The following is a 24,352-nucleotide window of genomic DNA, read 5'->3' on the forward strand; positions in this document are numbered from 1 at the left end:
ATGCCAAATTGTTTTCCAAAAAAGTTGTACCAATTTATTCTTCCACCAGCAATGTATTGGAGCTCCCCTGAGGTACTTCCTACTCAACTGTTCTTAATTTTTAACCAATTTACTAGGTGTAAAATGGTATCTCACTGTGATTTTAATTTGCATTTTCCCCATTATTGATGAGGTATAGCATCATCTTTTCATATGCTTAGTGGTTAAACATTTTCTTCTTTTTGTTAAATCCCTGTTTGGACGTTTTGTCCATTTTTCTGTTAGCTTGTTTTTCATATTGATTTGTAGGAGTTCTTTATTCTGGATACTAAACCTTTGTTACTGATAAGTGTTGCAAATACTTCTGCCTGTCTGTGCTTTGTCTTTTTATTTTCCTTATCTTTGATGATTGGAAGTTATTTTAATAGACAAATTTATGTCTTTTCTCTTATGGTTATTCTTTGTATCTTGTTTAAGAAATTCTTCCTCACCTCAGAAAGATATTCTCCAGTTTTTATTTCCTCCAAAGTTTTAAAGTTTTGCTTTTCACATTTAATTCCTTAATCCTCCTGAAATTGTTGTTTATATGATATGAGGTGAGGATTCATTTTACTTATTTTTTTCCCACTTAGATAACCTGTTGTGCCAGCACCACTTATTGATTAGTTCTTCCTTTCTCCACTGATCTGAAGTTCTCTCTCAGTATTTTGGTTCCATCTGGGTTCTCCATTCTCTCCCATTGATCAGTTTGTCTATCCCTGTACTAGAACCACACTGTTTAATCACTATAGCTTTAAAATAAATCTTGATATAATGTTTTGAGCCAGATTCCTCTCCTCATCCCCTACCCCTAACACTTTGTGAATATCTTGGCTATTCTTAGCTCTTTGCTCTTTCACATACATTTTAAAATCAGCTTTTCAAGTTCCACAAGGAAACTCTGATGGAATTTTGATTGAAATTGCATTGAATATACAGAGAAGTATTGGGAGAATTGATGTCTTTACTATATTGAGTCTTCTTATCTATTAACATGAGCTCTTAATTTATTTAGAACTTCTTAATATCGTTTAAAACAAGGTTTCAAGGTGTTCTGTATAAAAATCTTATAAATCTTTTGATATATTTATTCCTAGGCACCTTATACTTTTTTGTTGTTGTTGCTATAGAAATGCTGTCTTTGAAAAATTATATTTCCTAGCTTTTTTTTTCCTGATATACAGAAATACAGTTGACTTGTTCATATTGTTCAAGTAGCCAGACGGTCTAAACTCTCTTACTTTTGCTAATAATTTGCCTGTAAATACTCTGGGCTTTCTATGTAGATAATTATATTATCTGAAAATAACAATAGTTTTATTTTTGCCTTTCTAATATATATGTCTTTAATTATTGTTTTATAGTAATAGACTTATAGTACAGTGTTGATTTTAGAAGTGTTAATAGTGGGTATTCTTACATTATTCCTGATTTTAAAGGAAATGATTTCAATGTTTCTTTCTTAGTTTTTGATATATACCCATTATCAGGTTAAGGAAGTTTTTTCTAGTCTAACTTGCTGTGAGTTTTTATCATGACTGGGTGTTAAATTTTATGAGCTGCTTTTTCAGCCTCTATCAAGATAATTAAATCATCTTTCTTCTTTAATCTGTCACTGTGGTGATGGACTTATATAGATTTTCTTATATTAAGCCATCCTGGCATTCCTTTTTCTGGATTTGGCTTATTACTATTTTGTTTAATATTTTTGAGTGGAGTTGGCCTGAAGTTTTTCTTTCTTATCCTTTTTTGGTTTTTCTGTCAAGGTTATACTGGCTTTCTAGAATGTGTTGGGAGTATTCCCTCTTCTTCTATTCTCTGAAAACGTTTGAATAAAATTGAAACAATCTGTTCATTGAAAATTTAGAGAACTTGCCTCTGTGATCATCTGTTTTCTTGGTAGCAAGATTTTTCTTTTTAACATCTTTATTGGAGTATAATTGCTTTACAATGGTGTGTTAGTTTTTGCTTTAAACAAAGTGAATCAGCTATACATATACATACATCCCCATATCTCCTCCCTCTTGCGTCTCCCTCCCACCTTCCCTATCCCACCCCTCTAGGTGGTCACAGAGCACCGAGCTGATCTCCCTGTGCTATGCGGCTGCTTCCCACTAGCTATCTGTTTTACATTTGGTAGTGTATATAAGTCCATACCACTCTCTCACTTCGTCCCAGCTTACCCTTTGGTAGCAAGATTTTTAAGTCCAGTTTTACTTTATTTACTACTTCTTGGTTTCTTCAGGTTTTCTAATTCATTTTGAGTCAATTTGTAGGTTACAGTTTCTTGAATTTGCCTATTTTGTATATATTTTTAAATTAATAGATATAGTTTTTTAATAGGGTTCTTTTATCTTTCTAACCTCCACTGAATCTATAGTTATGTTTCTTTTTAAAATTTGTAATATCATCTATTTGCACTTTCTCTCCTTTTGATGTAGTTGTCCTAAAGGCTTCATAAATCCTCTCTTGTTCATAAATTCCTGTCCTTACCTTTATACTTCTACTTTCTTTTGTTTTAGTCTGTTGAATTTTGTTTTGTTTTAACTTCTTAACTTAGGCACATAATTATTTTGAGCCTTTCTTCCTAACGTAAATATTTAAGGCTATACATTTCCCTTGTAAGTTCCACAGGTTTTGATAGGTCATACTATCATTATTCCATTTCTGAGTATTTTAAATTTCTTCATACTTTCTCCTTTTACCTTTGAATAATTTAGAGGTATTTTTACATTTCCAAATATATGGAGTTTTAGATTTATACTTTTGTAATTGACTTTTGAGGGGGGGCTGCATTGGGTCTTCATTGCTGTGCGTGGGCTTTCTCTAGTTGCGACGAGTGTGGGCTTTTCATTGCGGTGGCTTCTCTTGTTGCGGAGCATGGGTTCTAGGCGTGTGAGCTTCAGTAGTTGCAGCACATGGGCTTCAGTAGTTGTAGAGCGCAGGCTCAGCAGTTGTGGCGCACAGACTTAGTTGCTCCACGGCAAGTGGGATCTTCTAGGACCAGGGATCGAACCTGTGTCCCCTGCATTGGCAGGCTGATTCTTAACCACTGCACCACCAGGGAAGTCCCTGTAATTGACTTTTAACTTAATTTCATTGTGGTCAGAGAACATAGTCTGTTTGATAACAATTCCTTGAAATTTCTTGAGACCTGCTAGTACACTAACAACATTTGTAAATGTTCCATGTATGATTGAAAAAAAAAATGTGTACTCTCTAATTAAAAAGTTGTGTATATGCCTGTTAGATCAACTTTGTTAATTGTGTCCTTTGGATGGTCTATATCTTACTAATCTTTTGTCTGCTTGACATATCAATTATTGAGAAACGTTTGTTATCCTTGGTCTTTTCCCTCCCTGAAATTATATCAAATACATATATATTTCAAGTACATAATGAGTGTTAGGAGTGTTCTCTCTTCCTGGTGAATTGAATCTTGTATCATTACATGGTGACCATCTCTACTCCTAATAATGCTTTTGTCTTAAAAGCTATTTTGTCTGACATTACTATAGTTGATTCTTTTAGCAGTTTGCCTGCTCTTTTAATAGGCTTTTACTTTCAGCTTTTATGGTCCTTCCACTCAGATGGATCTCTTGTAAATAGTATGTGAATGGATTAAAGTATGTTTTTAGCAGGAAAATGTATTGTTTTAGTCCTTAGGCCTAAGCTAGGAAGTTTTTCCTACAGAAAGGGTTTCCTTTTGCTTCTTCTGGTTTACTTTAGTCCCCATGGGAGTCTTGACTGATTGTCAGGGAACAGGCTCAGTTTCTTCACCTTGCTGGTGGTCCAGGGTTCAGTGTCCCCAGTGAAGTGTGTTACTGGCATCTGCTCCCAGGTCCATCCTGCCTTTCCTTCCTTCTCCAGCCCTTATTTGGGGGTGGGGCTGGGGTTGTTGTAGATATCCTTATCTCAGTGGTTCCCGAGACGTTTTGGCACCAGGGACCAGTTTCATGGAAGACAGTTTTTCCATGAATTGGAGTGGGGAGGATGGTGCAGGCGGTAATGCGAGCGATGGGGATCGATGGGGAGCGGCAGATGAAGCTTTGCTCACTTGCCTGCCGCTCACCTCCTTGCTGTGCAGCCGGACTGGTACTGGTTTGCGGCCCGGGGGCTGGGGACCCCTGCCTTATCTCTTGTGAGATCAAGGATCCTTCAAGGAACGTTTCTTAGGCAGCATATATATTGTTGTTCTGTAATGGCAGGGTCTCCTAGAGCACCTACTCAGCCATAATACCAGATGCGGAAATCTCTTTGTGTTCTCCTTATTTAATTTTTATCCACAGTACTTATCAATACTGATGTACTGTACATTTGTTATTTATTGCCCTTCTCTTCCCACTAGAATGTAAGCTCCATGAGGTCAAGGATCTTGCCTGGTTTTGTTTACTACTGTATCTCTAGCATCTAAATCACTGCTAGATACTCAATCAGTATTTGTTGAATGAGTGACTATGGAGGGAAGTGAAGGTGGTGCAAAAAAGCAATGCCAAATCTTGAACTTTTCCCTTGAAATGCTCTTATGTGTTGCTCCATGACCATTGTCACAAGTTAGGGACCCCTTACTTTTCCCTTGACTATTGTAACCACTTCCGACTGGTCTCTGTCTCTACTTTGTGGTCCACCTTCCCTTCTCAGTTCATCCTTCACAGTGCTACCAGAGTTTTTTCCTAAATATAGATCTGATTGTCTCACTGTCTTGTGTCGGCTTAGCCTATAGCATAAATTGTAGTTTCTTTAATGTGACGTTTAATTTCCAACATAGTTCCTAGCCTTAGGAATGCTCTACACTGAGCATTCTATGCTCTAGTCAAAATCAAAATACTTGTAGGCTCTCCCAGTATGTCATGTCCCTGGGTTTTCTTTGTGACCAGGCTCTTACTTTTAGGGTTCTCTAAGCCTGAAAAGTCATTCTTCTGTTTATGCTTATCAAAATCTTAGGCACTCTTAAATTCATCTAAAGTCATCTCGTTTCTAAAGACTATCCTGATATTCACTGAGAAGAATCATCTATTCCTGGCAATTTATTTTGCTGTTTTGGTACTTTCTGTAATCTGCCTTGTACTCTAAAAAGTAATCTGTCTGTCTTTCCCTACTAGATATTAAACTCCTTGAAGTCAAGGGCTTCATGTTTTATTTCTCTTTGTTTCCTGAAAGTCTGCAGGACAGTGTTTTATACATAATGGATCTTTGATAAATAGTTGTTAAACTTGAATTTTGAAGGTTTGGTTTTTTGTCTGATGCATTTTTCTCTTTCTGCTACAGTAAACTAATCTTGTCTCATGTCTTCAATTATCACACTCCAGTGACAATTACTTTCAAATCTAAATCTTTGGGTTTCCCTGGTGGCACAGTGGTTAAGAATCTGCCTGCCAATGCAGGAGACACAGGTTTGAGCCCTGGTCCAGGAAGATCCCACATGCTATGGAGCAACTAAGCCCATGTGCCACAACTACTGATCCTGCGCTCTGGAGCCCACGAGCCACAACTACTGAGCCTGCGTGCTGCAACTACTGAAGCCCATGCACCTAGGGCCCGTGCTCTGCAATAAGAGAAGCCACGACAATGAGAAGGCCGCGCACTGCAATGAAGAGTAGCCCCCGCACCGCAACTAGAGAATGCCCGCATGCAGCAGTAAAGACCCAGCGCAGCCAAAAATAAATAAATAAAATATAAATTTATTTTTTAAAAAAATCTAAATCTTCCTATTTCCACTCCCCTGGCTAGTACAACTAGGCCTCTCATATCACTCAAACTCAATGTGCCGTCTCCTTCTCTTTGTTGTTCCCCCTCCCAAATCAGTACCTCTCATAAATTTTCTATCACAAGGGCACCATTCTTCCAGTCACATAAACTCAAAACCTTAATGAAATCTTTATCACCCTTTGTCTTAATCTTCTGCCTTCAACTAGTCACAAAGTCCTGTTAATTTCTCCTTTAAAATGTTCCTCAGCTCCATAACTCCCTCGTCATTTCAGCTGAGAAGTCCTTGGATGAAGCGCTTATCACCTTACACCCAGTTCTGATACCTCCCTCTTTCCTGTAATCTCACTGCCTGTAATGTGTACAAAGGTCCGATTACTTCACCTGGCAGTTAAGACTCTGCAGGGTCTAGGTTCATTTTACCACCTCCAACATGAGTCCTCTGCCTTCTGTCAAGTCAGACTTATTACTCTCTCCTAAGCTTGCTTCGTGCATAGCCCTTACCTTTCTTTTTTTTTTTTTTTTTTGGTACGCGTGACTCTCAGTGTTGCAGCCTCTCCCGTTGCGGAGCACAGGCTCCGGACGCGCAGGCCCAGCGGCCATGGCTCACGGGCCCAGCCACTCCGCGGCATGTGGGATCTTCCCGGACCGGACACGAACCCGTGTCCCCTGCATCGGCAGGCGGACTCTCAACCACTGCGCCACCAGGGAAACCCAGCCCTTACCTTTCTTCTGCTCTGCCATTCTAGCTTCTGTTCATTTTTCAGGATCTGGATGATGGACATAGCCGCTGCCCCACCTCCAGTGAACATTTCCCTTAACAATGGAAGCTCTTGTTAATCAGTTCCTTCTTTGAACTTTTTTTTTCTTTAATGCTTATTGTTTTCATTGAAACTTTAAAAAGAGCTGGAAAATTGGAAGAGATCTTAAAAGTAATCTTAGTTTAGCCTCTAACCCAAGATCTCAGTCCTCTCCATAACTCATAATTAGCATTACCTTCTAGAATTATACAAAACTTCTGATATTTCTTTCTACTTATGTAGTGAGCATCTGGAGGTTAGGAACTTGGTTTACTGTGCCTTTATTTTTCCTCTTAATTCTTTGTATGGTTAGTATGGTTGGTTCTTTCTCCCTAGAAGACACTAAAAATATATATTCATTGATTAAATAAATGAATCATAAATTTTTCTCTCCAAAGAGTTTACAGAGGAGACTTACTTGCCGAAAAGTGTGTATCTTCACAGTTTCTCTGTTTCCAAATGTCTACAAAAAAGGATGACTTAAAAGATGCTGGATACATTTGCAGCCTACTCTTTTCTTTATATAGCTCTGTATTAGCCTTGGCTTTTATTTTCCTATATCTTGAGATTATATTTGGAATTTCTCACTTTTACATGAACTATGGCTGAAAATGTGTATGAATTTTAATGGAGTCTGCTGAATGTTGACCATGTTTTCCTATAGTAGTAGCTTAGAAATATTTAGCAAGGAATATTCCACTTGATTCATTTAAATGAAGGTAGTTATATTGTGGCTGGAAATTTTATGTAAAAATTTTCAACCACAAAAGCCCTTTATTGTGGGCAGCAATAGGACAGCTTATAATTTGTGCAGGTTTAAGAATTATTCTTACTCATTACTTTTGTGGGGTAAATAGAAATGATAGCTTTAATTCCTTTGTGATTTTTTGTATGATATGATTTTGAAAATAAGATGTTTCTATAGCAAGGATGTTTTTGGAAAGTTAGTGCTAACTTCAAGTATGTCAAATGCTTTAACTATATAGAGGGTACTTGATATTCAATTATAGTTTTGATGAAAATCCAAAAGTGATATTTTCATATTATAAGAACTTTTTTCCATTTTAGAGCATGTCAAAAGAATAAATATAGTAATTTGAATGCTCTATTTTTATTTCTAGAAACCAGCAAATATCCTAGTAATGGGAGAAGGTCCTGAGAGGGGGAGAGTCAAAATAGGTAGGTAATTATTTCTAAAATAATTTACTAAGAAACTGAAGTGACTGCAAAGATGGTTTCCCTTTTTAATACTCTTATTTAAGTAGTTAATTTAAAAATTAATTCCTCATAATATTTGTAGAAAAGATGTTGGGAAATGTAGATAGATAGTTTGTAAAATCCCTCAGATTTATTCCCAAAATAAGGTTCTATAATTCTAAGCTGAAGCAAGCAAAAAATTCATTCCCATACAATAGCCCAAGTGTGCGTTTATGCTACTATTACTGTCCTGCACAGTCACCCTAAACATAATCTCTGAATCTTACTTTTGTCTCAGCTTTACCAAATGTTTCCCGGAATACATCCCTCTCACCCTGACCTAGTACATACAGATCTTCACAGATACCTCCCCCCGCCCTCCCCTCCCTCCACCACATGTCCTGTGCCAGGTACCAACATATCTTTTCCAAATGAATGTATATATTTATAGACTCTCTTGCTTGCCAGTCTTAGATTAAGGCACTGGCAGAAGTCTTGTCTCTGTATTAAAAATTTCTTTGCAACTTGAAAGTTCTGAAAGAAATTGGCATCATTTATACCTATGACATATTTGGGGAGAAAATGAGCTAAGAAATGCTTTGTTCTAATTTCTTACAATAGAACTTAACATTTATTGATGTCCAATGCTTTTTAGAAAGATCTTAAAGTAAATTTTGTTTCAGCAACCTGCTTTCTTTGCTGTTAGAATATATCATGGTCGAAGTGGTGCGGAATTGTGCTAACTTGACATACTACAAATTCATTCTGTCCTGCTTCAACCAAGTGTGCCCTGCTGCTTGGTTTTCTACTTCTTCAATTAATTCACTAGCCCAGTTCCTGAAGAAGCTGTTCTAAACCAACTTTTCTTTCTTTAAACCTCTACTCTGACTTTACTGAGATTGAGTCATAAAAAAATTCTGTTGTTGTTAGTTAAGAACCAGGTGGCTGCTTTCCTTCCCTTTCCACTTTCCTTCCTCCTCCCTCCCATCCCCTTTCTACCGCTCCTCACTTTTCTGTTTCACTCTCACACTTTTACTTGGAGGCATTTATTGAGTACCTAGTTTTTCTAGACCCTCGTGAAAGGGAAATAAAGGATGGTTCTTCTATGGGGGACACTAAGATAGATACTTTCAAATGTTATCTCATTTGCTTTACACAACCACCCTCTATGGTAGATACTGCAGATAAGGAAAGCTGGATTTAGAGAGACTGTAGCTTACTCAGCCTTTCAAAGGAAGGACTTGAAGTCCAAGTCTGGGGTCTCTTTCCCTCCAAACACTGCTGCCTAGTGATATCGGAGTTATCTGGTATGACCTCACTGACCACTTTTTGTCAGCACAGCTCTGCCTTTGAAACAGTCTCAGAGAAAGAGTGTCTCTTTCTCCTAAGTCCTATCTGATGTCCTTCCTAGCTTCTAAATATCTCCTGCTGTACTTGAGCCCTTCTTATTACAGTATCTCCATTCTCTCCTTCTCAAGTTTCTCCTCTTCACCTTTAAACATTCATAATCCTCACCCCAATTTTTTTTAACATCTTTATTGGAGTATAATTGCTTCACATTGTTGTGTTAGTTTCTGCTGTATAACAAAGTGAATCAGCTATACGTGTACATATATCCCCATATCCCCTCCCTCTTGCATCCCCTCCCACCCTCCCTATCCCACCCCTCTAGGTGGTCACAAAGCACCGAGCTGATCTCCCTGTGCTATGCAGCTGCTTCCCACTAGCTATCTATTTTACATTTGGTAGTGTGTGTGTGTCAGTGCTACTCTCTCACTTCGTCCCAGCTTACCCTTCCCCCTCCCCCTGTCCTCAAGTCCATTCTCTATGTCTGCGTCTTTATTCCGGTCCTGCCCCTAGGTTCTTCAGAACCTTTTTTTTTTTAGATTCTATATATATATATGTTAGCATACAGTATTTGTTTTTCTGACTTACATCACTCTACATGACAGTCTCTAGGTCCATCCACCTCACTACAAATAACTCAATTTCGTTTCTTTTTATGGCTGAGTAATATTCCATTGTATATATGTGCCACATCTTCTTTATCCATTCATCTGTCGATGGACACTTAGGTTGCTTCCATGTCCTGGCTATTGTAAATAGTGCTGCAATGAACACTGTAGTACATGACTCTTTTTGAATTATGGTTTTCTCAGGGTCTATGCCCAGTAGTGGGATTGCTGGGTCGTATGGTAGTTCTACTTTTAGTTTTTTAAGGAACCTCCATACTGTTCTCCATAGTCCTCACCCCAGTTTAACATAAATTTTCTCATATCCATTTTGTTTTCTTTACAATTTGTTCAATTTTTCCCCTTGTTCCTCTACTTCTAAAATACATGATGTTTACACATTGTTTTCACTTACCCTAATTTGTTATTATCTGATGTCTTAATTCTGCCCCTCTATTGAAACTGCTCTCTAAAAGGCCATCTATGATCTCTGTCTTACCAAATATAATGGCCTGTGTTTAATTGTTGTTTTCCTTTACTGTCTTGTTATTTGTTCTTCTGGCTAGTCTGGCCTTGTGACCGTCTTTTCCTTTGGTCTATATGACATCATGTAATTCTATTTTTCTACCTACTACTTTTGCTGTTACTTCTGTATTTTATTCATTTTTGCCTCTTATTCCTATTACCTTTTTGTTTCAAGACAGCCTAGGTACTGGCTTGGGACATGGCCTCCCTCCACAATGACTTCTTTAGGGAATTGATACGTTGTGGCCTCAAAAGCTTGGGTTCTATGAAAATGATTCTGAGATCTGCATCTCAGATTCTATTCTCTCACCCTAGATGAAATGTTTATCTCTATTTGGATGTTCTGCTGGCAACCTATATTGCATTAATTCCAAACCAAATTCATCATCATCATCTTCTTATACTTTCCCATGCTGTACCAGTCATCACATTTATGCCAGTCACCAAACTTAATGTCTTCTCCTTATTCTCCCAAATAGCCCTACTACTCCTCAACATAAATTCTGTATTCTAGCCAGGCCAGTTAATTGCCTTATTGTTAAGAGTTTTAGGATTATAATTCTATCCAAGATTAAAGATAAAATCAGGGTTAAAAGTAAGCAATAATTGGTATTAAAGGTCTAGTGAACGATTAATCTAGTTGATTAAATTGTTTTTAAATTTTGTTTTAATAGCACATTATTTTTTAAAAAAATCAGTAATGCTCTGATGTCTATGCTTCACACTTTATAACAGTTCTTTTTTGACTGAAAGGGAAAGAAAGCATAGTCAAATGGAAAACATACTGTGCCCTTCCCTGTATCTGAGGCTTCCCCTCCCCAGCAACCTGAAGACTTCCAGGTCTTACCTAAAATGCTCATCGCCGCCTTTACTGTTCACAGTGATCCATCCTTCAGAATCCAGCTCAAGTTCCACTTTCGATTTAGTCCACTCCTACAAATGTTTATCAGACATTGTTCCAGATAAAACTGTGAGGGAGACATAACCCCTTCCCTCAAGGGACTTCAAGTCTAGTAGAAACCAGCAGCAACTCTCCTTTAGTCTTACAGTACTTATCCTTTTTATTTTTATCTACTCCATGTATTTTGTCATCTCACCTTCATGTAAGCTCCTTGGCAGTAGACACTGCCTTCTGCTGCTTTTCTATCATTTGATACTGTCTAATTAGCACCCACACCAGAATTTTACTACCCCTGTCTGTTGAATTGAACAATTTCACTCATATCTATTAGGAAACACCTATTAGGTGTTTATATCATAAACTCACTCTCATATCTATTAGGAAACACCTATTAGGAAAATAGGTGTTAGGAATGTTTAGGCTAATTACCTTTTGTCTAAATTAGTAATTATTTGAAAAATGGTTTGAAACTCCTTTAAAGTTCATACAATAGATGGGAATTGTTTTTAAGAATATTTATTGTTTCGTCTGGCCTTGATTTCATTTTTCAGTGAATAGATGTGGCTTATATAAAACTTAGAAGCTGGAGAATAAGGGGAGAAATACTGGCTTTAGCCTTTACTTAAAAATAGCATGCTTTTCTATGTATGAAAGAGTATTCCATCATATTACTTTGCCATCAACAACAATCAGCATCTACTAAATATATAGAGCAGTGCTTTGAGGTAGGTGTAATATTGGTAGAATGGTTTTGAATATTTGCGTTTGCTATAGGGAAATTTGCTTAAGAAAGTGTAGGCATCAGCATAGGCATCCTTGGGTAGCTTTATTTTTTAAGACCTGGGTCCTCCAAAGCATTCTCAGAAAGTCTTGTAAATTATTCAAACTCTAAAGAAACAAAGTCACTGTAAATTAAAAATTTAATGTATATCATAGTATATTGGTTTTCGATTAAATGATACTCTGTAGCTGAAACTTTACTATTTGTGCATTGTATAGTACACTAGGGACCCTTATACAGTCAAAATATACTGTGTATATATTTCATATTATAGAGGTTTATCATTTTTGTGATTTTTGCCTTTGTGACATGCAGTTATCATATGTGTAATCTATTGGATATCAGTTCCATGGTTAAGAATGTAGCTGCTAAATTATAACATGCTTTTTGTTTGTACTGGCATTTTCACTTCCTATCCCTGTGACTTTGGGCAAGTCATTGAACTGCTTTGGGCCTTAGATTCTTCATCACAGAAGTGTGGCAAGGGCAGTACTTATTAAACCAGCATTCTTATGAGGATTAGACGAAGTGATGTATGATGTATGTGAAAACCATTTGTAAACTCTGAAGTGCTTTATAGGTATAAGGTATTTATTCTTTAGGAAATCTTAAGAAAATTAGTCACCAACACCTTATTATAGTAATAGTCTTTTTACTACTTTTGTGTACCTCTAATATTTTAGTTATCTTTGGTATAGACCTTTGTTAAATGCTGAATTATAACATTCTCTCTTATGTGTTCTATGTTCTTGGAACCATGTATGTGATGTGCTGATAACTGTACAACAACTGGCTCTCTGGGGGGGAAAACCCCAATTTGTAGCATTTGCTGTTTTCCATGATGTAAATACTCCCACCATAGCCAATTTCAAGCCACAAACATGACGTTACTGAACAGAGTTCAAAAGATGTGTATGAATTGGCTCTGCTGGGTCCATGAGAGCCAACCAACTCTAGCACACACTGAACTAAGATATAGTCAGGTTTTTTTGATATATAGGCATACAAAAGTCATAATCAATCATGGAAACTTTTAGACTATTTTCTATTTTTAAAATATTTAAGAATATTATTCTGTCTCTGAAAGCCAGGAATCTGAAGTCAGACCTGGATTCTAATTCTGACTCTGTAGTTACTAGTTCTATGACCTTGGACAAGTCAGAATATCTCTAAGCCTCAGTTTCTTCATCAGTAAAATAGGCACAATAGTAGTATCTACCTCAGAAGGGGAGATTTGGTGCCTGGTACAGACCACTGGTTGAAAAGAGAGGAAAAAGGATTGCTTTATAAGGTTAGTGGCTATTGTCATCAACCTTGCATGGTTATAAGAGCATGCCAACCTGATTTCTTATTATTTTATTTTTTAGCTGACATGGGTTTTGCCAGATTATTCAATTCTCCTCTAAAGCCACTAGCAGATTTGGATCCAGTAGTTGTGACTTTTTGGTATCGGGCTCCAGAACTTTTGCTTGGTGCAAGGCATTATACAAAGGCCATTGGTAAGTTAGTCTAAAATGATTTACTTATAGTTGGTAAGTATTACATTATCATATCATTATCATATGATATTGCATTATCATAAATACTAAATGGTATAATAATAAAGCTGCTTTGTAAAAACCACTTTAAATTTCTTTGTAAAAGTCCTGTTGTTTATATTCCCAGATTTTGTAATCTGGTAGATTTGGATTTTTAACTGTATAGGAGAATATGATTCCTTTAAAAAAAGAAATTTTCTTTCAGAGGATAGAAGTATCTGATCTTGTTGAGTTGCTATAGAAACAATAACATGCAAATGTTATTTTTTACTTACTATCAATCAGAAGAACTGGAGAGAGGTTTAGACTTGTTTTCTTCACAAAAAGAAAAAAACAGAAAAACGGGAGTAGTGTAGTTATTGGAGAGAGCCCCTTCTATTTGGGGAAAAGTTAGTCAGTCAGTCCTTTCCTAAGCAAGAAACAATATGACTCATCTTTCTCTCTTGCCATTACAGTTTTCAGAATGGCAGTTTCTCCATTAAGGTAGGAAATAGAGCCTGGGTAGATTAGCTGTGCTCAGCATCTTGCCATCTCACCAAGTGAAAAAACTGAGTAAGAAAACCTGTTATAAACAGACTCTGTAAAATTTTAAGTCTCCTTCAGAACAGAGGCATCAGAGATTTTGCTACCTGTCATTACAGTGTCCTCAGAGGTCCCAGCTGCTAATTGAGGGAGTCAGGAAGAGAGAGCTGTCCTCAGACCTAGATATTGCTTTAAAGGAGGTAAAAAGAGAGGGGAGGGAGGGAGTAAATAGTACTGTTAATGTGAAGGGCTAGTTCTGTAAGGTACTTAAATTTGCTCTAAGTGTGTTTCTTTAAATTTTCCTTTTCTTGAATTTTCTGTTTACTTGTATTAGACTAATATCTGTTTTGACTACATTTAGCCGCTTTTGTTGAGTTCTATTTGATAAAGGCACTTAAGCTGTAAAATTATTAAAAATAGACAAGTCAGCTCAATCCTTTTTCTGTTAAGCTTATGAAAAACCTGCTGGCAGCCAAAGAACTATAAATGAAGTTCTCACGTTTGAAAACATTAGACTCGTAATTAACCTATTCATGGGTAAAAAGGGAAACAAAAATATAGTAATGTCCTCATTCGTCAGGAGGTCTGATTTCTGCAAAACTCAGATACCCAGAACACATTTATACTTTCTTTGTCTAGGGATTGAGACACTAGCACAGTGCGGAATATTATAATTCTTCGTAAATACTGCTAAAGGATTTTGTTAAATTAGTGAAAAAGGCTATGAGTAGCCACAGCACTGTGAGGAAAACCAGTTTGTGTTTGATAGTAGAGGAGTGTGAGACTGACCTTAGACCTGTCCCCTGGCAGTTGAGCTTATAGTAATAAGGCCCCTTACCAGAGGCTGCCACTCTGTCTGCCAAGGACAGTGGCAGCTGTCTTTGAATAAAGGAGAACTACAAAAAGCAAATGGAAGGGATGGAGCGGTCCTTAGAATGAGGAGTGAAAATCAGACCCTGACTCTATTTACATTCCAATGAATGACTTTTACTGAGGGGCTATGTTTTTGAGACATTTAGAATTATGTTTGCTTTTTCTGTTATTAGGTCTCTCTATTGAGAACAGTAAAATCTAGACAATCTCAGAAGGTACCAGAGGATAGGAAGAAACCAAATGTAAGCCAGAGAGAAGGGGAGTGTCAGTTGGAAGCAACAGGGGGTGCCTTAGAACAGGACTGATGATGAGATAACCCAGGGCATAGGGTGGGAGTACAGGATGTGACAACAGCAGACACCCATGTGCATTGGGCTCTTACCAAGCACTATGCAGTCTATGTCTAGAAGGGAGATTTCCAGGAAGAAAAGGCAGGTTCAGCCAAAAACCAACTAAATGATGCCCCACCAAAATCTGTCTCACTCTGAGATTCTTAGCAAACCCATGGTAGTGAGGCCTCTGTTTAACAGGTGCCACTGGTGATTCTGTTGTATGTGGTCCCCACACTTTCAGAAGCATAGTTTTATGAATATTTTCTGATTAACTGCTCTACTGTTGGAATAAAAAATAGATGTGTTTTTTTGGAAATAAAGGTAATTGGGTATGAATTGGAAACCAACTGTATTTCTTATTTCCTCAGGGTAAAGAGAACTGAAATTGAATTTTAACCAGCTTGCGACTTACTTGCTCAGTAAAAATAAGATTTACAAATTAAAGATAAAAACATAATTGCTAATTTCTAATTTTAGTCAAGTCCCAATTACTTATTCTGGATAGCAGTTAAGAAAAAAGCTAAGACATAGAAAAAGAGTAATCCCCACATTAGTTATCTTTAGGCTTGAAGTGTATTCATAGCAGATGTAATAAATACACACACATTCACTCATTCTTTTTTTTAATTAATTAATTAATTTATTTATTTATGGCTGCATTGGGTCTTTATTGCTGCTCGTGGGCTTTCTCTAGTTGTGGCGAGCAGGGGCTACTCTTCGTTGTGGTGCGAGGACTTCTCATTGTGGTGGATTGTCTTGTTGCGGAGCACGGGCTCTAGGCGCACGAGTGTCAGTAGTTATGGCACGTGGGCTCCGTAGTTGTGGCTCACGGGCTCCAGAGCGCAGGCTCAGTAGTTGTGGTGCATGGGCTTAGTTGCTTCGCGGCATGTGGGATCTTCCCGGACCAGGGATCGAACCCGTGTCCCCTGCAGTGGCAAGTGGATTCTTAACCACCGTGCCACCAGGGAAGTCCTGTGTGTTGTTTTTTAAAAAAAATACTTATTAAACAGCATTTATTTAAAAAAATAAATAAAATACTTAAAATACTTATTAAACAGCATTTATTTAAGTGGGTGAGTATGAACATACATCTTACAAAAATTCACATGTACATTTGGCAAAACATTGTGAATATAACATTATACTCTTAGAATCTAAATTAAAACTATTATAGTCTTTCAATGTATAAAATCCAAATAGAATAATCCATAACTGGTTATTTGAAATAGTTAATAAAACTTTGAAAGATGCCTAATTTTATCTTGGCACATTGGAGAGTTGGGGCACCATCTAAGTGAATATGTTCGGATCACATCTACCTCTACTGGTGTCGTACAGTGTCTATATATACTTGTATTTATCAGCTTCTAGAGCTCACTGTTTGTTGAAAAAACTGAAGCTGGTGTCTTTCAGACAAAAGTTGAGTTTTTCCAAATCATCTTGTGCGATCTGTACTGTCTGTCTAGACTGACAGCTCAGAAATTCTGCTCTGTCATTATGCATTTGATTGCTTTAAAGAAATGTATCACCGCACCTGATGATGATATTATTTCAGTCTGTCAGATCTTGAGTATTATGCCTTGTAGTAGGTTATCAGTTGACTCCTTTGGCGATTAAATTATTAATAGTGGTTTGAAAGGCTTTTGCCTAAATGTAAATGCATTGCTTGCTAAATTGAGTTTCCCAAGCTTATCTTGATCAGGAAATTTACAAGAAAATGTATTTTATTTGGCTTTCAGTATGTTATGTGATGATACAGCTATTTCATGTGATATATATGTTTTCTTAATATACTTATTGTATTTTGTGTATTGCTTCACTGAAAAGTTTAAAAAAATTTTTTTTATTTTGGGGATACTTTATAAAAGTTATACTTGATATACAATGTTATATTAGTTTAACATGTACAACATAGTGATTTGATATTTTTATACATTATAAAATAATCACAATAAGTCCAGTTACCATCTGTCACCATACAAAGTTGTTACAGTATCATCGACTGTATTCCCTATGTGTACATTACATCCCTCTGACTTTTTTATAGCTGGAAGTTTGTACCTCTTAATCCCTTTTACCTATTTCGTCCATCCCCCACCCCCAAAAGTATTTTTATATGTAGGTTGTGATTATACCCAGAAATTATAACCAAAGAAATATAATAAATGTGTGCAAAAACTTGTTTTTCTTCCTTTATAGACATATGGGCAATAGGTTGCATATTTGCTGAATTGTTGACTTCAGAACCTATTTTTCACTGTCGTCAGGAAGATATAAAAACAAGCAATCCTTTTCATCATGATCAACTAGATCGGATATTTAGTGTCATGGGGTTTCCTGCAGGTAATTTATTTATTTATTTCAAAATAATGAGTCATATTTCAAAAACATTCTTTTTGAAAAGCATATTTTAATGTATATTTAGTTTTAATATATATTTTTAAGCTAAAATAACTAGATTTTTGATAAGTAACACTATTTCCTATAACAATATTCAATATTTTTTGTAAGATAAAGACTGGGAAGATATTAGAAAGATGCCAGAATACCCCACACTTCAAAAAGACTTTAGAAGAACAACGTAAGTAATTCCATATTACATATAAGTAATATTCAATGGGAATATTTAAATTAATCCTTTTTTAAAAAGATATTATTTCAACCAGAAACTTAGATTTTAGTGTATTAATTATGTTTATGATTTAAAGAAGATATTCCAGATGTTGTTAACATATATGCCAGGCTTAGGCTGTAGTATTTAAAAACTTTTAAGAATTTAAGGGTCAGTGGATAGTTTAAATGTCTCTTCTGTTTTAGCTTGATAAAGGCTCAGTTCAAGGCCACAACTATGATTTTGTCTTTATCTAACTAATGACTGGTGACTGAAATGCTGGGCTAGGCAACCAGGAAGGGTGGCAGGAGGAAGAACACATGGCCTGGGATTTGAGTAAAACAAACTGGTGGGGACATGTATGCTGAGTAGAAGTGAGAGAAGTTTGTTACAAATGTGCACACCTAGAGGAAAAGATGGAAGAGGTTCTCTCTTGGGCAACTTAACAGAAAAATTTCAGGACTGGATGGCTTGTAGGAACAAAAGCAGACATCATAAAGAGAAGCAGGGAATGGCACTAATCATTTTGGGCCTCTCTTTTACACAGTCCTTGGTAGGGTCCTTGCCTCTTTTCATCCCTTAAAGAGAGCACTGACATTGCTCAAGGGTCTGAATTGGGCTCTCTTCTCACTCTAGACATTTCCCCAGGCAGTCTCCGTGATTTTGATGGCCACAATGTACCATCAGTTATGCTGATAGCTCCCAGTTTATACATCCTACTCAGATCTCTTTCCCAAGTTTCAGACCCATTTATCTAATTGCCTTATGGAATCCCAACTTGAATGTCCCATAAACACTTCAAAATACATGTCCAAAACTGAACTCATCATCTGTCCTCCTAAACCTCTCCTCCCACTATATTTCTTATCTTAGGAAATAGCTCCATGATGCATCTGATTGTTCAAGCCAAATCCCTGATCCTTCTTCTATCTCACTGTCTTCCATTTTACCCCCCAGTGTCTAAACAATTAGCAAATCCAGTAAATTCTTTGTTCTAAATATCCTTTGGATCTTTATATTTCTCTCCATCTACCGTTCCACTGTTGTAGGCCAGACCACCACTGTCTCTCGCCTGGAATCCTGCAGCGGCCTCCTAAGTGATTTCTACCTTCAGTCTTCACTCCACCTCACTGTCTGTACTGCAGTCATTGCCAGAAGCACATTTGATCTTGTCAGTCTTCAAGTTGCTCTTAATTCACCATTGCTCTCAATTTCTTAATATAGCTTACAGAGCCTTGGCTTCTACATCACCAAGTTCATCTCCTAAACCTCTGTCCACTTTGTACTCTATAGCCTAGACATCATGAATTTCTTTAAGAGCCTCAAAACCCCTAAGTTTCCTTTGACCTCTGGATTTTTACACATGCTGTTCCTTCAGTCTGGGATATACTTTCCTCCCACCTATTTCATCCGATTAACTCCTTTATTTATCCTTTCTATCCTGACGAGATTTCCCCTTGACCTGCTAGTCTGAGTTAGGTGCTTCCCCTCTGTACTCCCATAGCATATCCTGTGCTGCTTCTCTTGGCACTGATCACTTTGCTCTGCAGTTGGCTTTTGAACAGTTACCATCTTTCCCTCTAGAATATGGATGGTGCCTATTTTATACACCATTATAGGTATCCCCAGGGCCTGGTACATAGTGCAGTCTCATTAGTTACTTGTCAAATGGGTATTAAATGAAAGTGGTTCGGGCTTCCCTGGTGGCACAGTGGTTGAGAGTCCGCCTGCCGATGCAGGGGACACGGGTTCCTGCCCCGGTCCGGGAAGATCCCACATGCCACGGAGCGGCTGGGCCTGGGCGTCCGGAGCCTGTGCTCCGCAACGGGAGAGGCCACAACAGTGAGAGGCCCGCGTACCTCAAAAAAAAAAAAAAGAAGAGAAAGTGGTTCAAGTAATTGAAGATACGCTAGTAATATAAAAGATAGAGAAAATTAATGAAGGCACTTAACATTTTATCTTAGTATTTAAAGGCCAGAGGAAGAATTTTACATAAAATGATAGTATTTACAATAACCAGAGATAAAAGGAGAGAAATTTTAAAAGATAACTGAAATTCAGTTAGAAAGGTAATAGGAAAAGTTCAGAGATAAGAGCCATACTTCCTAAGCAGACAATTTTATCCACATAAAATCAGGCTACTGATGCATAAGACAAGAAGGAATTTATTAAAAATTAGCTAAATCTAATACAATACATACATGTCAAAGTATAATAAAGAAAAAAATTCCAGAAAATGTTATATCAGATGACATAAAAAGTAAACGAATAATAACTTGTTTATATTAGATAAAAAGAACCAAAAAAATTACCCTTAAAGTGAATTGTGAAGGATAATAACAGAAGTTGCTGTAATCTTTCCAATGTCAGCTGTCAGCTCTCATTAGCTCATTAGAAGGCAAGGTGAAAATAGAATTAAAAGGAAATAAGTAAGTTGACTTTAAAAATTGAATGTTTGAATAAACATGGTCTGATAAAATGCTTTATAATGTGTATAAAAAGTTTGAGTCACTTTGAAAACTGTTCAGCTCTTAAACTGTAGCAAATCTGGAAGAGGATAATTCAGAAAATGACAAAGAATTTATCTTAGCTTTAATACTAGGAAAAATAAGAAACCACAATGGGAATTGAGCAATAGGATTTCTCAACTTCAAGACTTTTTATATTATGATAGAAACAAATAACCTAGAATCTGGAGTTAACCCAAGAAATCAGTTGATTCAACATAAAGACTAAAGCCATGTTGACAGACTCCATTTCTACATAAACTTTAAAGTTTCTTTCCATTACCAAACTTAATGGCTACCTTGCCAATAAAAATGTTCCTGGTATTGGAGGAAAATAATTGTTAAATTAATATACATGGCAAAGATTTTTTAAAATAAAAATACCTAGTGTTGGCAAGGGTAATATAATAAATGGGCACGCTTACTTATATGCTACTGGTGAGAGAATGAATGCTTCTCAAACTTTAATGTACCTACAAATCACATGGAGACCTTGTTAAAAATGCGGATTGTGATTCAGAATCTGGGATAGGGCCTGAGTACATGCATTCCTACTGCAGGCTCTCTGGTGCCCATGCTTCTGGTCTGAGGGCCAGGTTTGTGTAGCAAGAAGACTTTGAAATGTACATACCCTTTGACCTAATAATTCTAAGAATTTATCCTGAGAAGGCAGTCAAAGCAGCCACACATAGCTAAGATGAGGCACCTAAGGCTTTCCTAGAGGTTAACTAACTGCCCAAGATCACACAATTGGTAAATGATTGTGCCAGGGTCTGGTAGGGGTCTCTGATTCTCACCTGCCATGCAGTATTGTCTCCCTACATGTGTACTAGATTGACCTTCAAGAACCTGCATTTTACAACTGTTGTGAAACAAACATCGTTAGTAACAGTAGAAAATATACATTCAGTACAAATAATAAGTTTAAAGAGCATTTGGCAAGGAAAAATGTTTATGAAACAATATTAAGTGAAAAAAGTTAGCACAATTTATATAGTATGATTCTAATTTTATAAAGACAAAAATGCCTGTGTTTGTATCATATATATGCATGAAAAAGGACAAAAGAAAATTATCAAAATCTTGATGACAGTGTTTTTTTATTGCTGCTAGGTTGATTATGAGTGATTTCAATTTTTTTCTTTATGCTTTTCTATATTCTCTAAATTTTCTACCATGAACATAGATCACCTATTTTTTGACCTTTTTAATTTGAAGTATTTCATATATAGGAAACAATATATATGATGAAAATATGTAGTCTATTTAGGATAATAAAATGAATAATACCCATTTACTCACCCTTCAGCCTGAGGGGTTGATATCCTGATATAGAGTATGTACCTAGGAAAGGAATTGCTGGGTCACAGGATACTCACATTTTCAACTCTTATAGTTCATGAGTCATTATCTTACAAAGTAATTGTAACAATATAAACTCCTACATGCTGTGTGTAACAATTCTTATTTCTTCACACATTTACCAACATTTGGTTATGTGTTCCTTTTTAATTAGAAAAAACAATGGCTTAACTTAACACATACCATATAGGAAAACCAATCTTGGAACTTTCCATTAAAAATTGTAAATTGTGTGAGTGTTCTTAATAGTGTGTGATTCTCATGTCTACAGGTACGCCAACAGTAGCCTCATAAAGTACATGGAGAAACACAAGGTCAAGCCTGACAGCAAAGTGTTCCTCTTGGTAGGTGCATCTCTCCCAGACTGGGAACTTGGATCCTTTAGCACAGCCCTCACCCCACCCTGCTTACCACGGAATTGTCCCAGCTCTTCCTCCTCTTTAGAAAGAAAGGAAATTGGTGGATGCTGGGGCAAAATTAAATCTTTCTCTTTTGAGATGTCACCCTTGACTTTTAGCCTTGTCCAGTGGTTTATCAGCAGAAAAAAATTTAAATTCTGAAAGGGCTCTAATGCTAATGATTTCTGCTAGTCTCACATAAATGTGTCTAGTGTATTAATATTGTGGTGAGCTATACAAAATGGCATTTGATATTCTATTAGACATCAACACAAAAGTCAAAACATTGACTTGGAAACAAACTTTTCATGTGCTGTCAATTTCTTATGTGTTATTCAAGCTTCAGAAACTCCTTACTATGGATCCAACCAAGAGAATTACCTCAGAGCAGGCTCTGCAGGATCCCTATTTTCAGGAGGACCCCTTGCCGACATTAGAGTATGTATCCTTCCTTTTCTGTGTGCTTAGCTCCAGGCTGAGGACATTGGATGGTGGCTGAAAGCAAGAGAAGCACTTGTTACTGAAGTATTTTACTTTCTTTGTTAATACTGCTGCAGAGAAAAACTAGTCAAGAGGGAGGTCCTGTATTTTGAAACAGGCAAAGCTGTAGAGAGGTGTGAATGAAAACAAGTATTTTAGGAATGACCATTAATCCGTTTTACAGATGAAAACTAAAGCTGAGAACATAGGAGACTTTTATAGATCGGTCAGCCAGAACAGTTCACACCAAATCAGTAGGGAACTGAGATTTTAAAATTCTGTGTGTCTACTGTACAACCAGACTCCTCCACTTCCCCATCCTTGTTACACCCACATATATAAATTGTGCTTGGATTTATTAGAGATGCAGCTTTTCTTGAGAAAATTATTTTCACTGTTGAAGCAAACACACATTCAGTTGTTCTTAGTGCTGATGAAGTTTGTGTGGAGAAATTTCTATGTCATATATGTCAACTAGCTATAACCACAGTTAAGATTTGTTATTGAAAGTGGCAATTCATGTAAAACTTAGATGACAAATTGTTCTTTTCTTATTGCTTAAATTGTGTTGAGAGGCATAACCAGCCACAGATGAAGAGTAGGAAAAAAAAGGGGAATTTTTTTTAAGAAAAAATAGTGGAATTTTAAATGAACAAGGTCAGTGATATTGTAGGTTTTACGTCATGACATGAATTCTTTTTTTTTCCTTTTCATGGTTTTTAGTGTGTTTGCTGGCTGCCAGATTCCATACCCCAAACGAGAATTCCTTAATGAAGATGAACCTGAAGAGAAAGGTGACAAGGTATATACTGCACTTAGGAATGGATAATTTAATAATTCCCATATATTTAACTGCCTTTTATTTAATTATGTACTTACTTTATTGTAGATGTACTTTGCGATTTGAAATATGCGTTCACAGATAAATGAACTTCCTGATTCGTTCTATTGCCTGTTTTATTCCCTGATTCTTAATTCTTGCTTTCTGTTTGTTCATGTCATTGCTGTCACTTTATGCAGGCTGCTTTTAAAGCATCGCTCTATTCTTTGATTGCAGTTGACTCCTCCCCACACAGCCCTACTTTTCCAAATTGATTGAAAAGACTATTATAGCTGTTTTAATGAGTTGCTATTTCCTGTGTGCCTGTGCTCTTCAGTGGGATGTCTGTGACTGACTTGGAGGGTTACTGTGCAAATCTAAATGAACTTCAGAGAACGGGTCCTGTTCGGGGCTCAGTACTTTGACTTCTGGAGCTGCTGTATTCCCTGGCTGCTCCATTCTCTGGTCATTCCAGTCACTTTGGTGTCCCACAGAGGTCCCTCCCCAGGTTGGTCAGCAGTCTCATGTGCATATCGTGTCATGGAAGATGTAATTTAGTTCCACAGCAAGCTTGCTTTTTTTCCCTCTCTACAAGAATCAGCAACAGCAGCAGAACCAACATCCGCAGCCCGCAGCCCCGCCGCAGCAGGCAGCAGCCCCTCCACAGGCAGCCCCGCAGCAGCAGAACAGCACCCAGGCCAACGGGACTGCAGGAGGGGCCGGGGCGGGGCCCGGGGCCGCCGGAGCAGGGCTGCAGCACAGTCAGGACTCCGGCCTTAATCAGGTGCCTCCAAACAAGAAACCGCGGCTAGGGCCTTCAGGCACAAACTCAGGCGGGCCTGTAATGCCGTCAGATTATCAGGTACTCCCCTGAATTTTGTACTTTTTAATTTTCATATACTGTTAAAAAACTAAATGCAACTGAGTAAATTTTAAAGGTCTTATTGGCTATATTCAGTGATTCATGTGTCAGGTAGCATCTCCCCTAGCAAATACAGAGAAGCTCTGAAGAGCTGTACAAAATGGAAG

The 24,352-nt window shown here is 37.2% G+C and overlaps 1 protein-coding gene across 3 annotated transcripts in view; it reads left to right on the forward strand.

Annotated features, from left to right (window-relative positions):
* Window positions 1–24,352, forward strand: part of CDK19 (cyclin dependent kinase 19) — a 173,203-nt gene that overhangs the window by 141,489 nt on the left and 7,362 nt on the right. For 2 of the 3 annotated variants that reach the window (XM_067702347.1, XM_067702349.1), the window contains 8 exons: window positions 7,646–7,703; window positions 13,248–13,379; window positions 17,345–17,488; window positions 17,657–17,726; window positions 21,897–21,969; window positions 22,364–22,461; window positions 23,227–23,305; window positions 23,919–24,185. In XM_067702347.1, the coding sequence (XP_067558448.1) occupies window positions 7,646–7,703; window positions 13,248–13,379; window positions 17,345–17,488; window positions 17,657–17,726; window positions 21,897–21,969; window positions 22,364–22,461; window positions 23,227–23,305; window positions 23,919–24,185 (921 nt within the window). The remainder of the gene's footprint in view (window positions 1–7,645; window positions 7,704–13,247; window positions 13,380–17,344; window positions 17,489–17,656; window positions 17,727–21,896; window positions 21,970–22,363; window positions 22,462–23,226; window positions 23,306–23,918; window positions 24,186–24,352) is intronic. The other variant, XM_067702350.1, reaches the window with a different exon arrangement.

This window comes from Pseudorca crassidens, chromosome 13 (genome assembly GCF_039906515.1).
Source record: "Pseudorca crassidens isolate mPseCra1 chromosome 13, mPseCra1.hap1, whole genome shotgun sequence".
In the NCBI taxonomy this organism is placed as follows: domain Eukaryota; kingdom Metazoa; phylum Chordata; class Mammalia; order Artiodactyla; family Delphinidae; genus Pseudorca; species Pseudorca crassidens.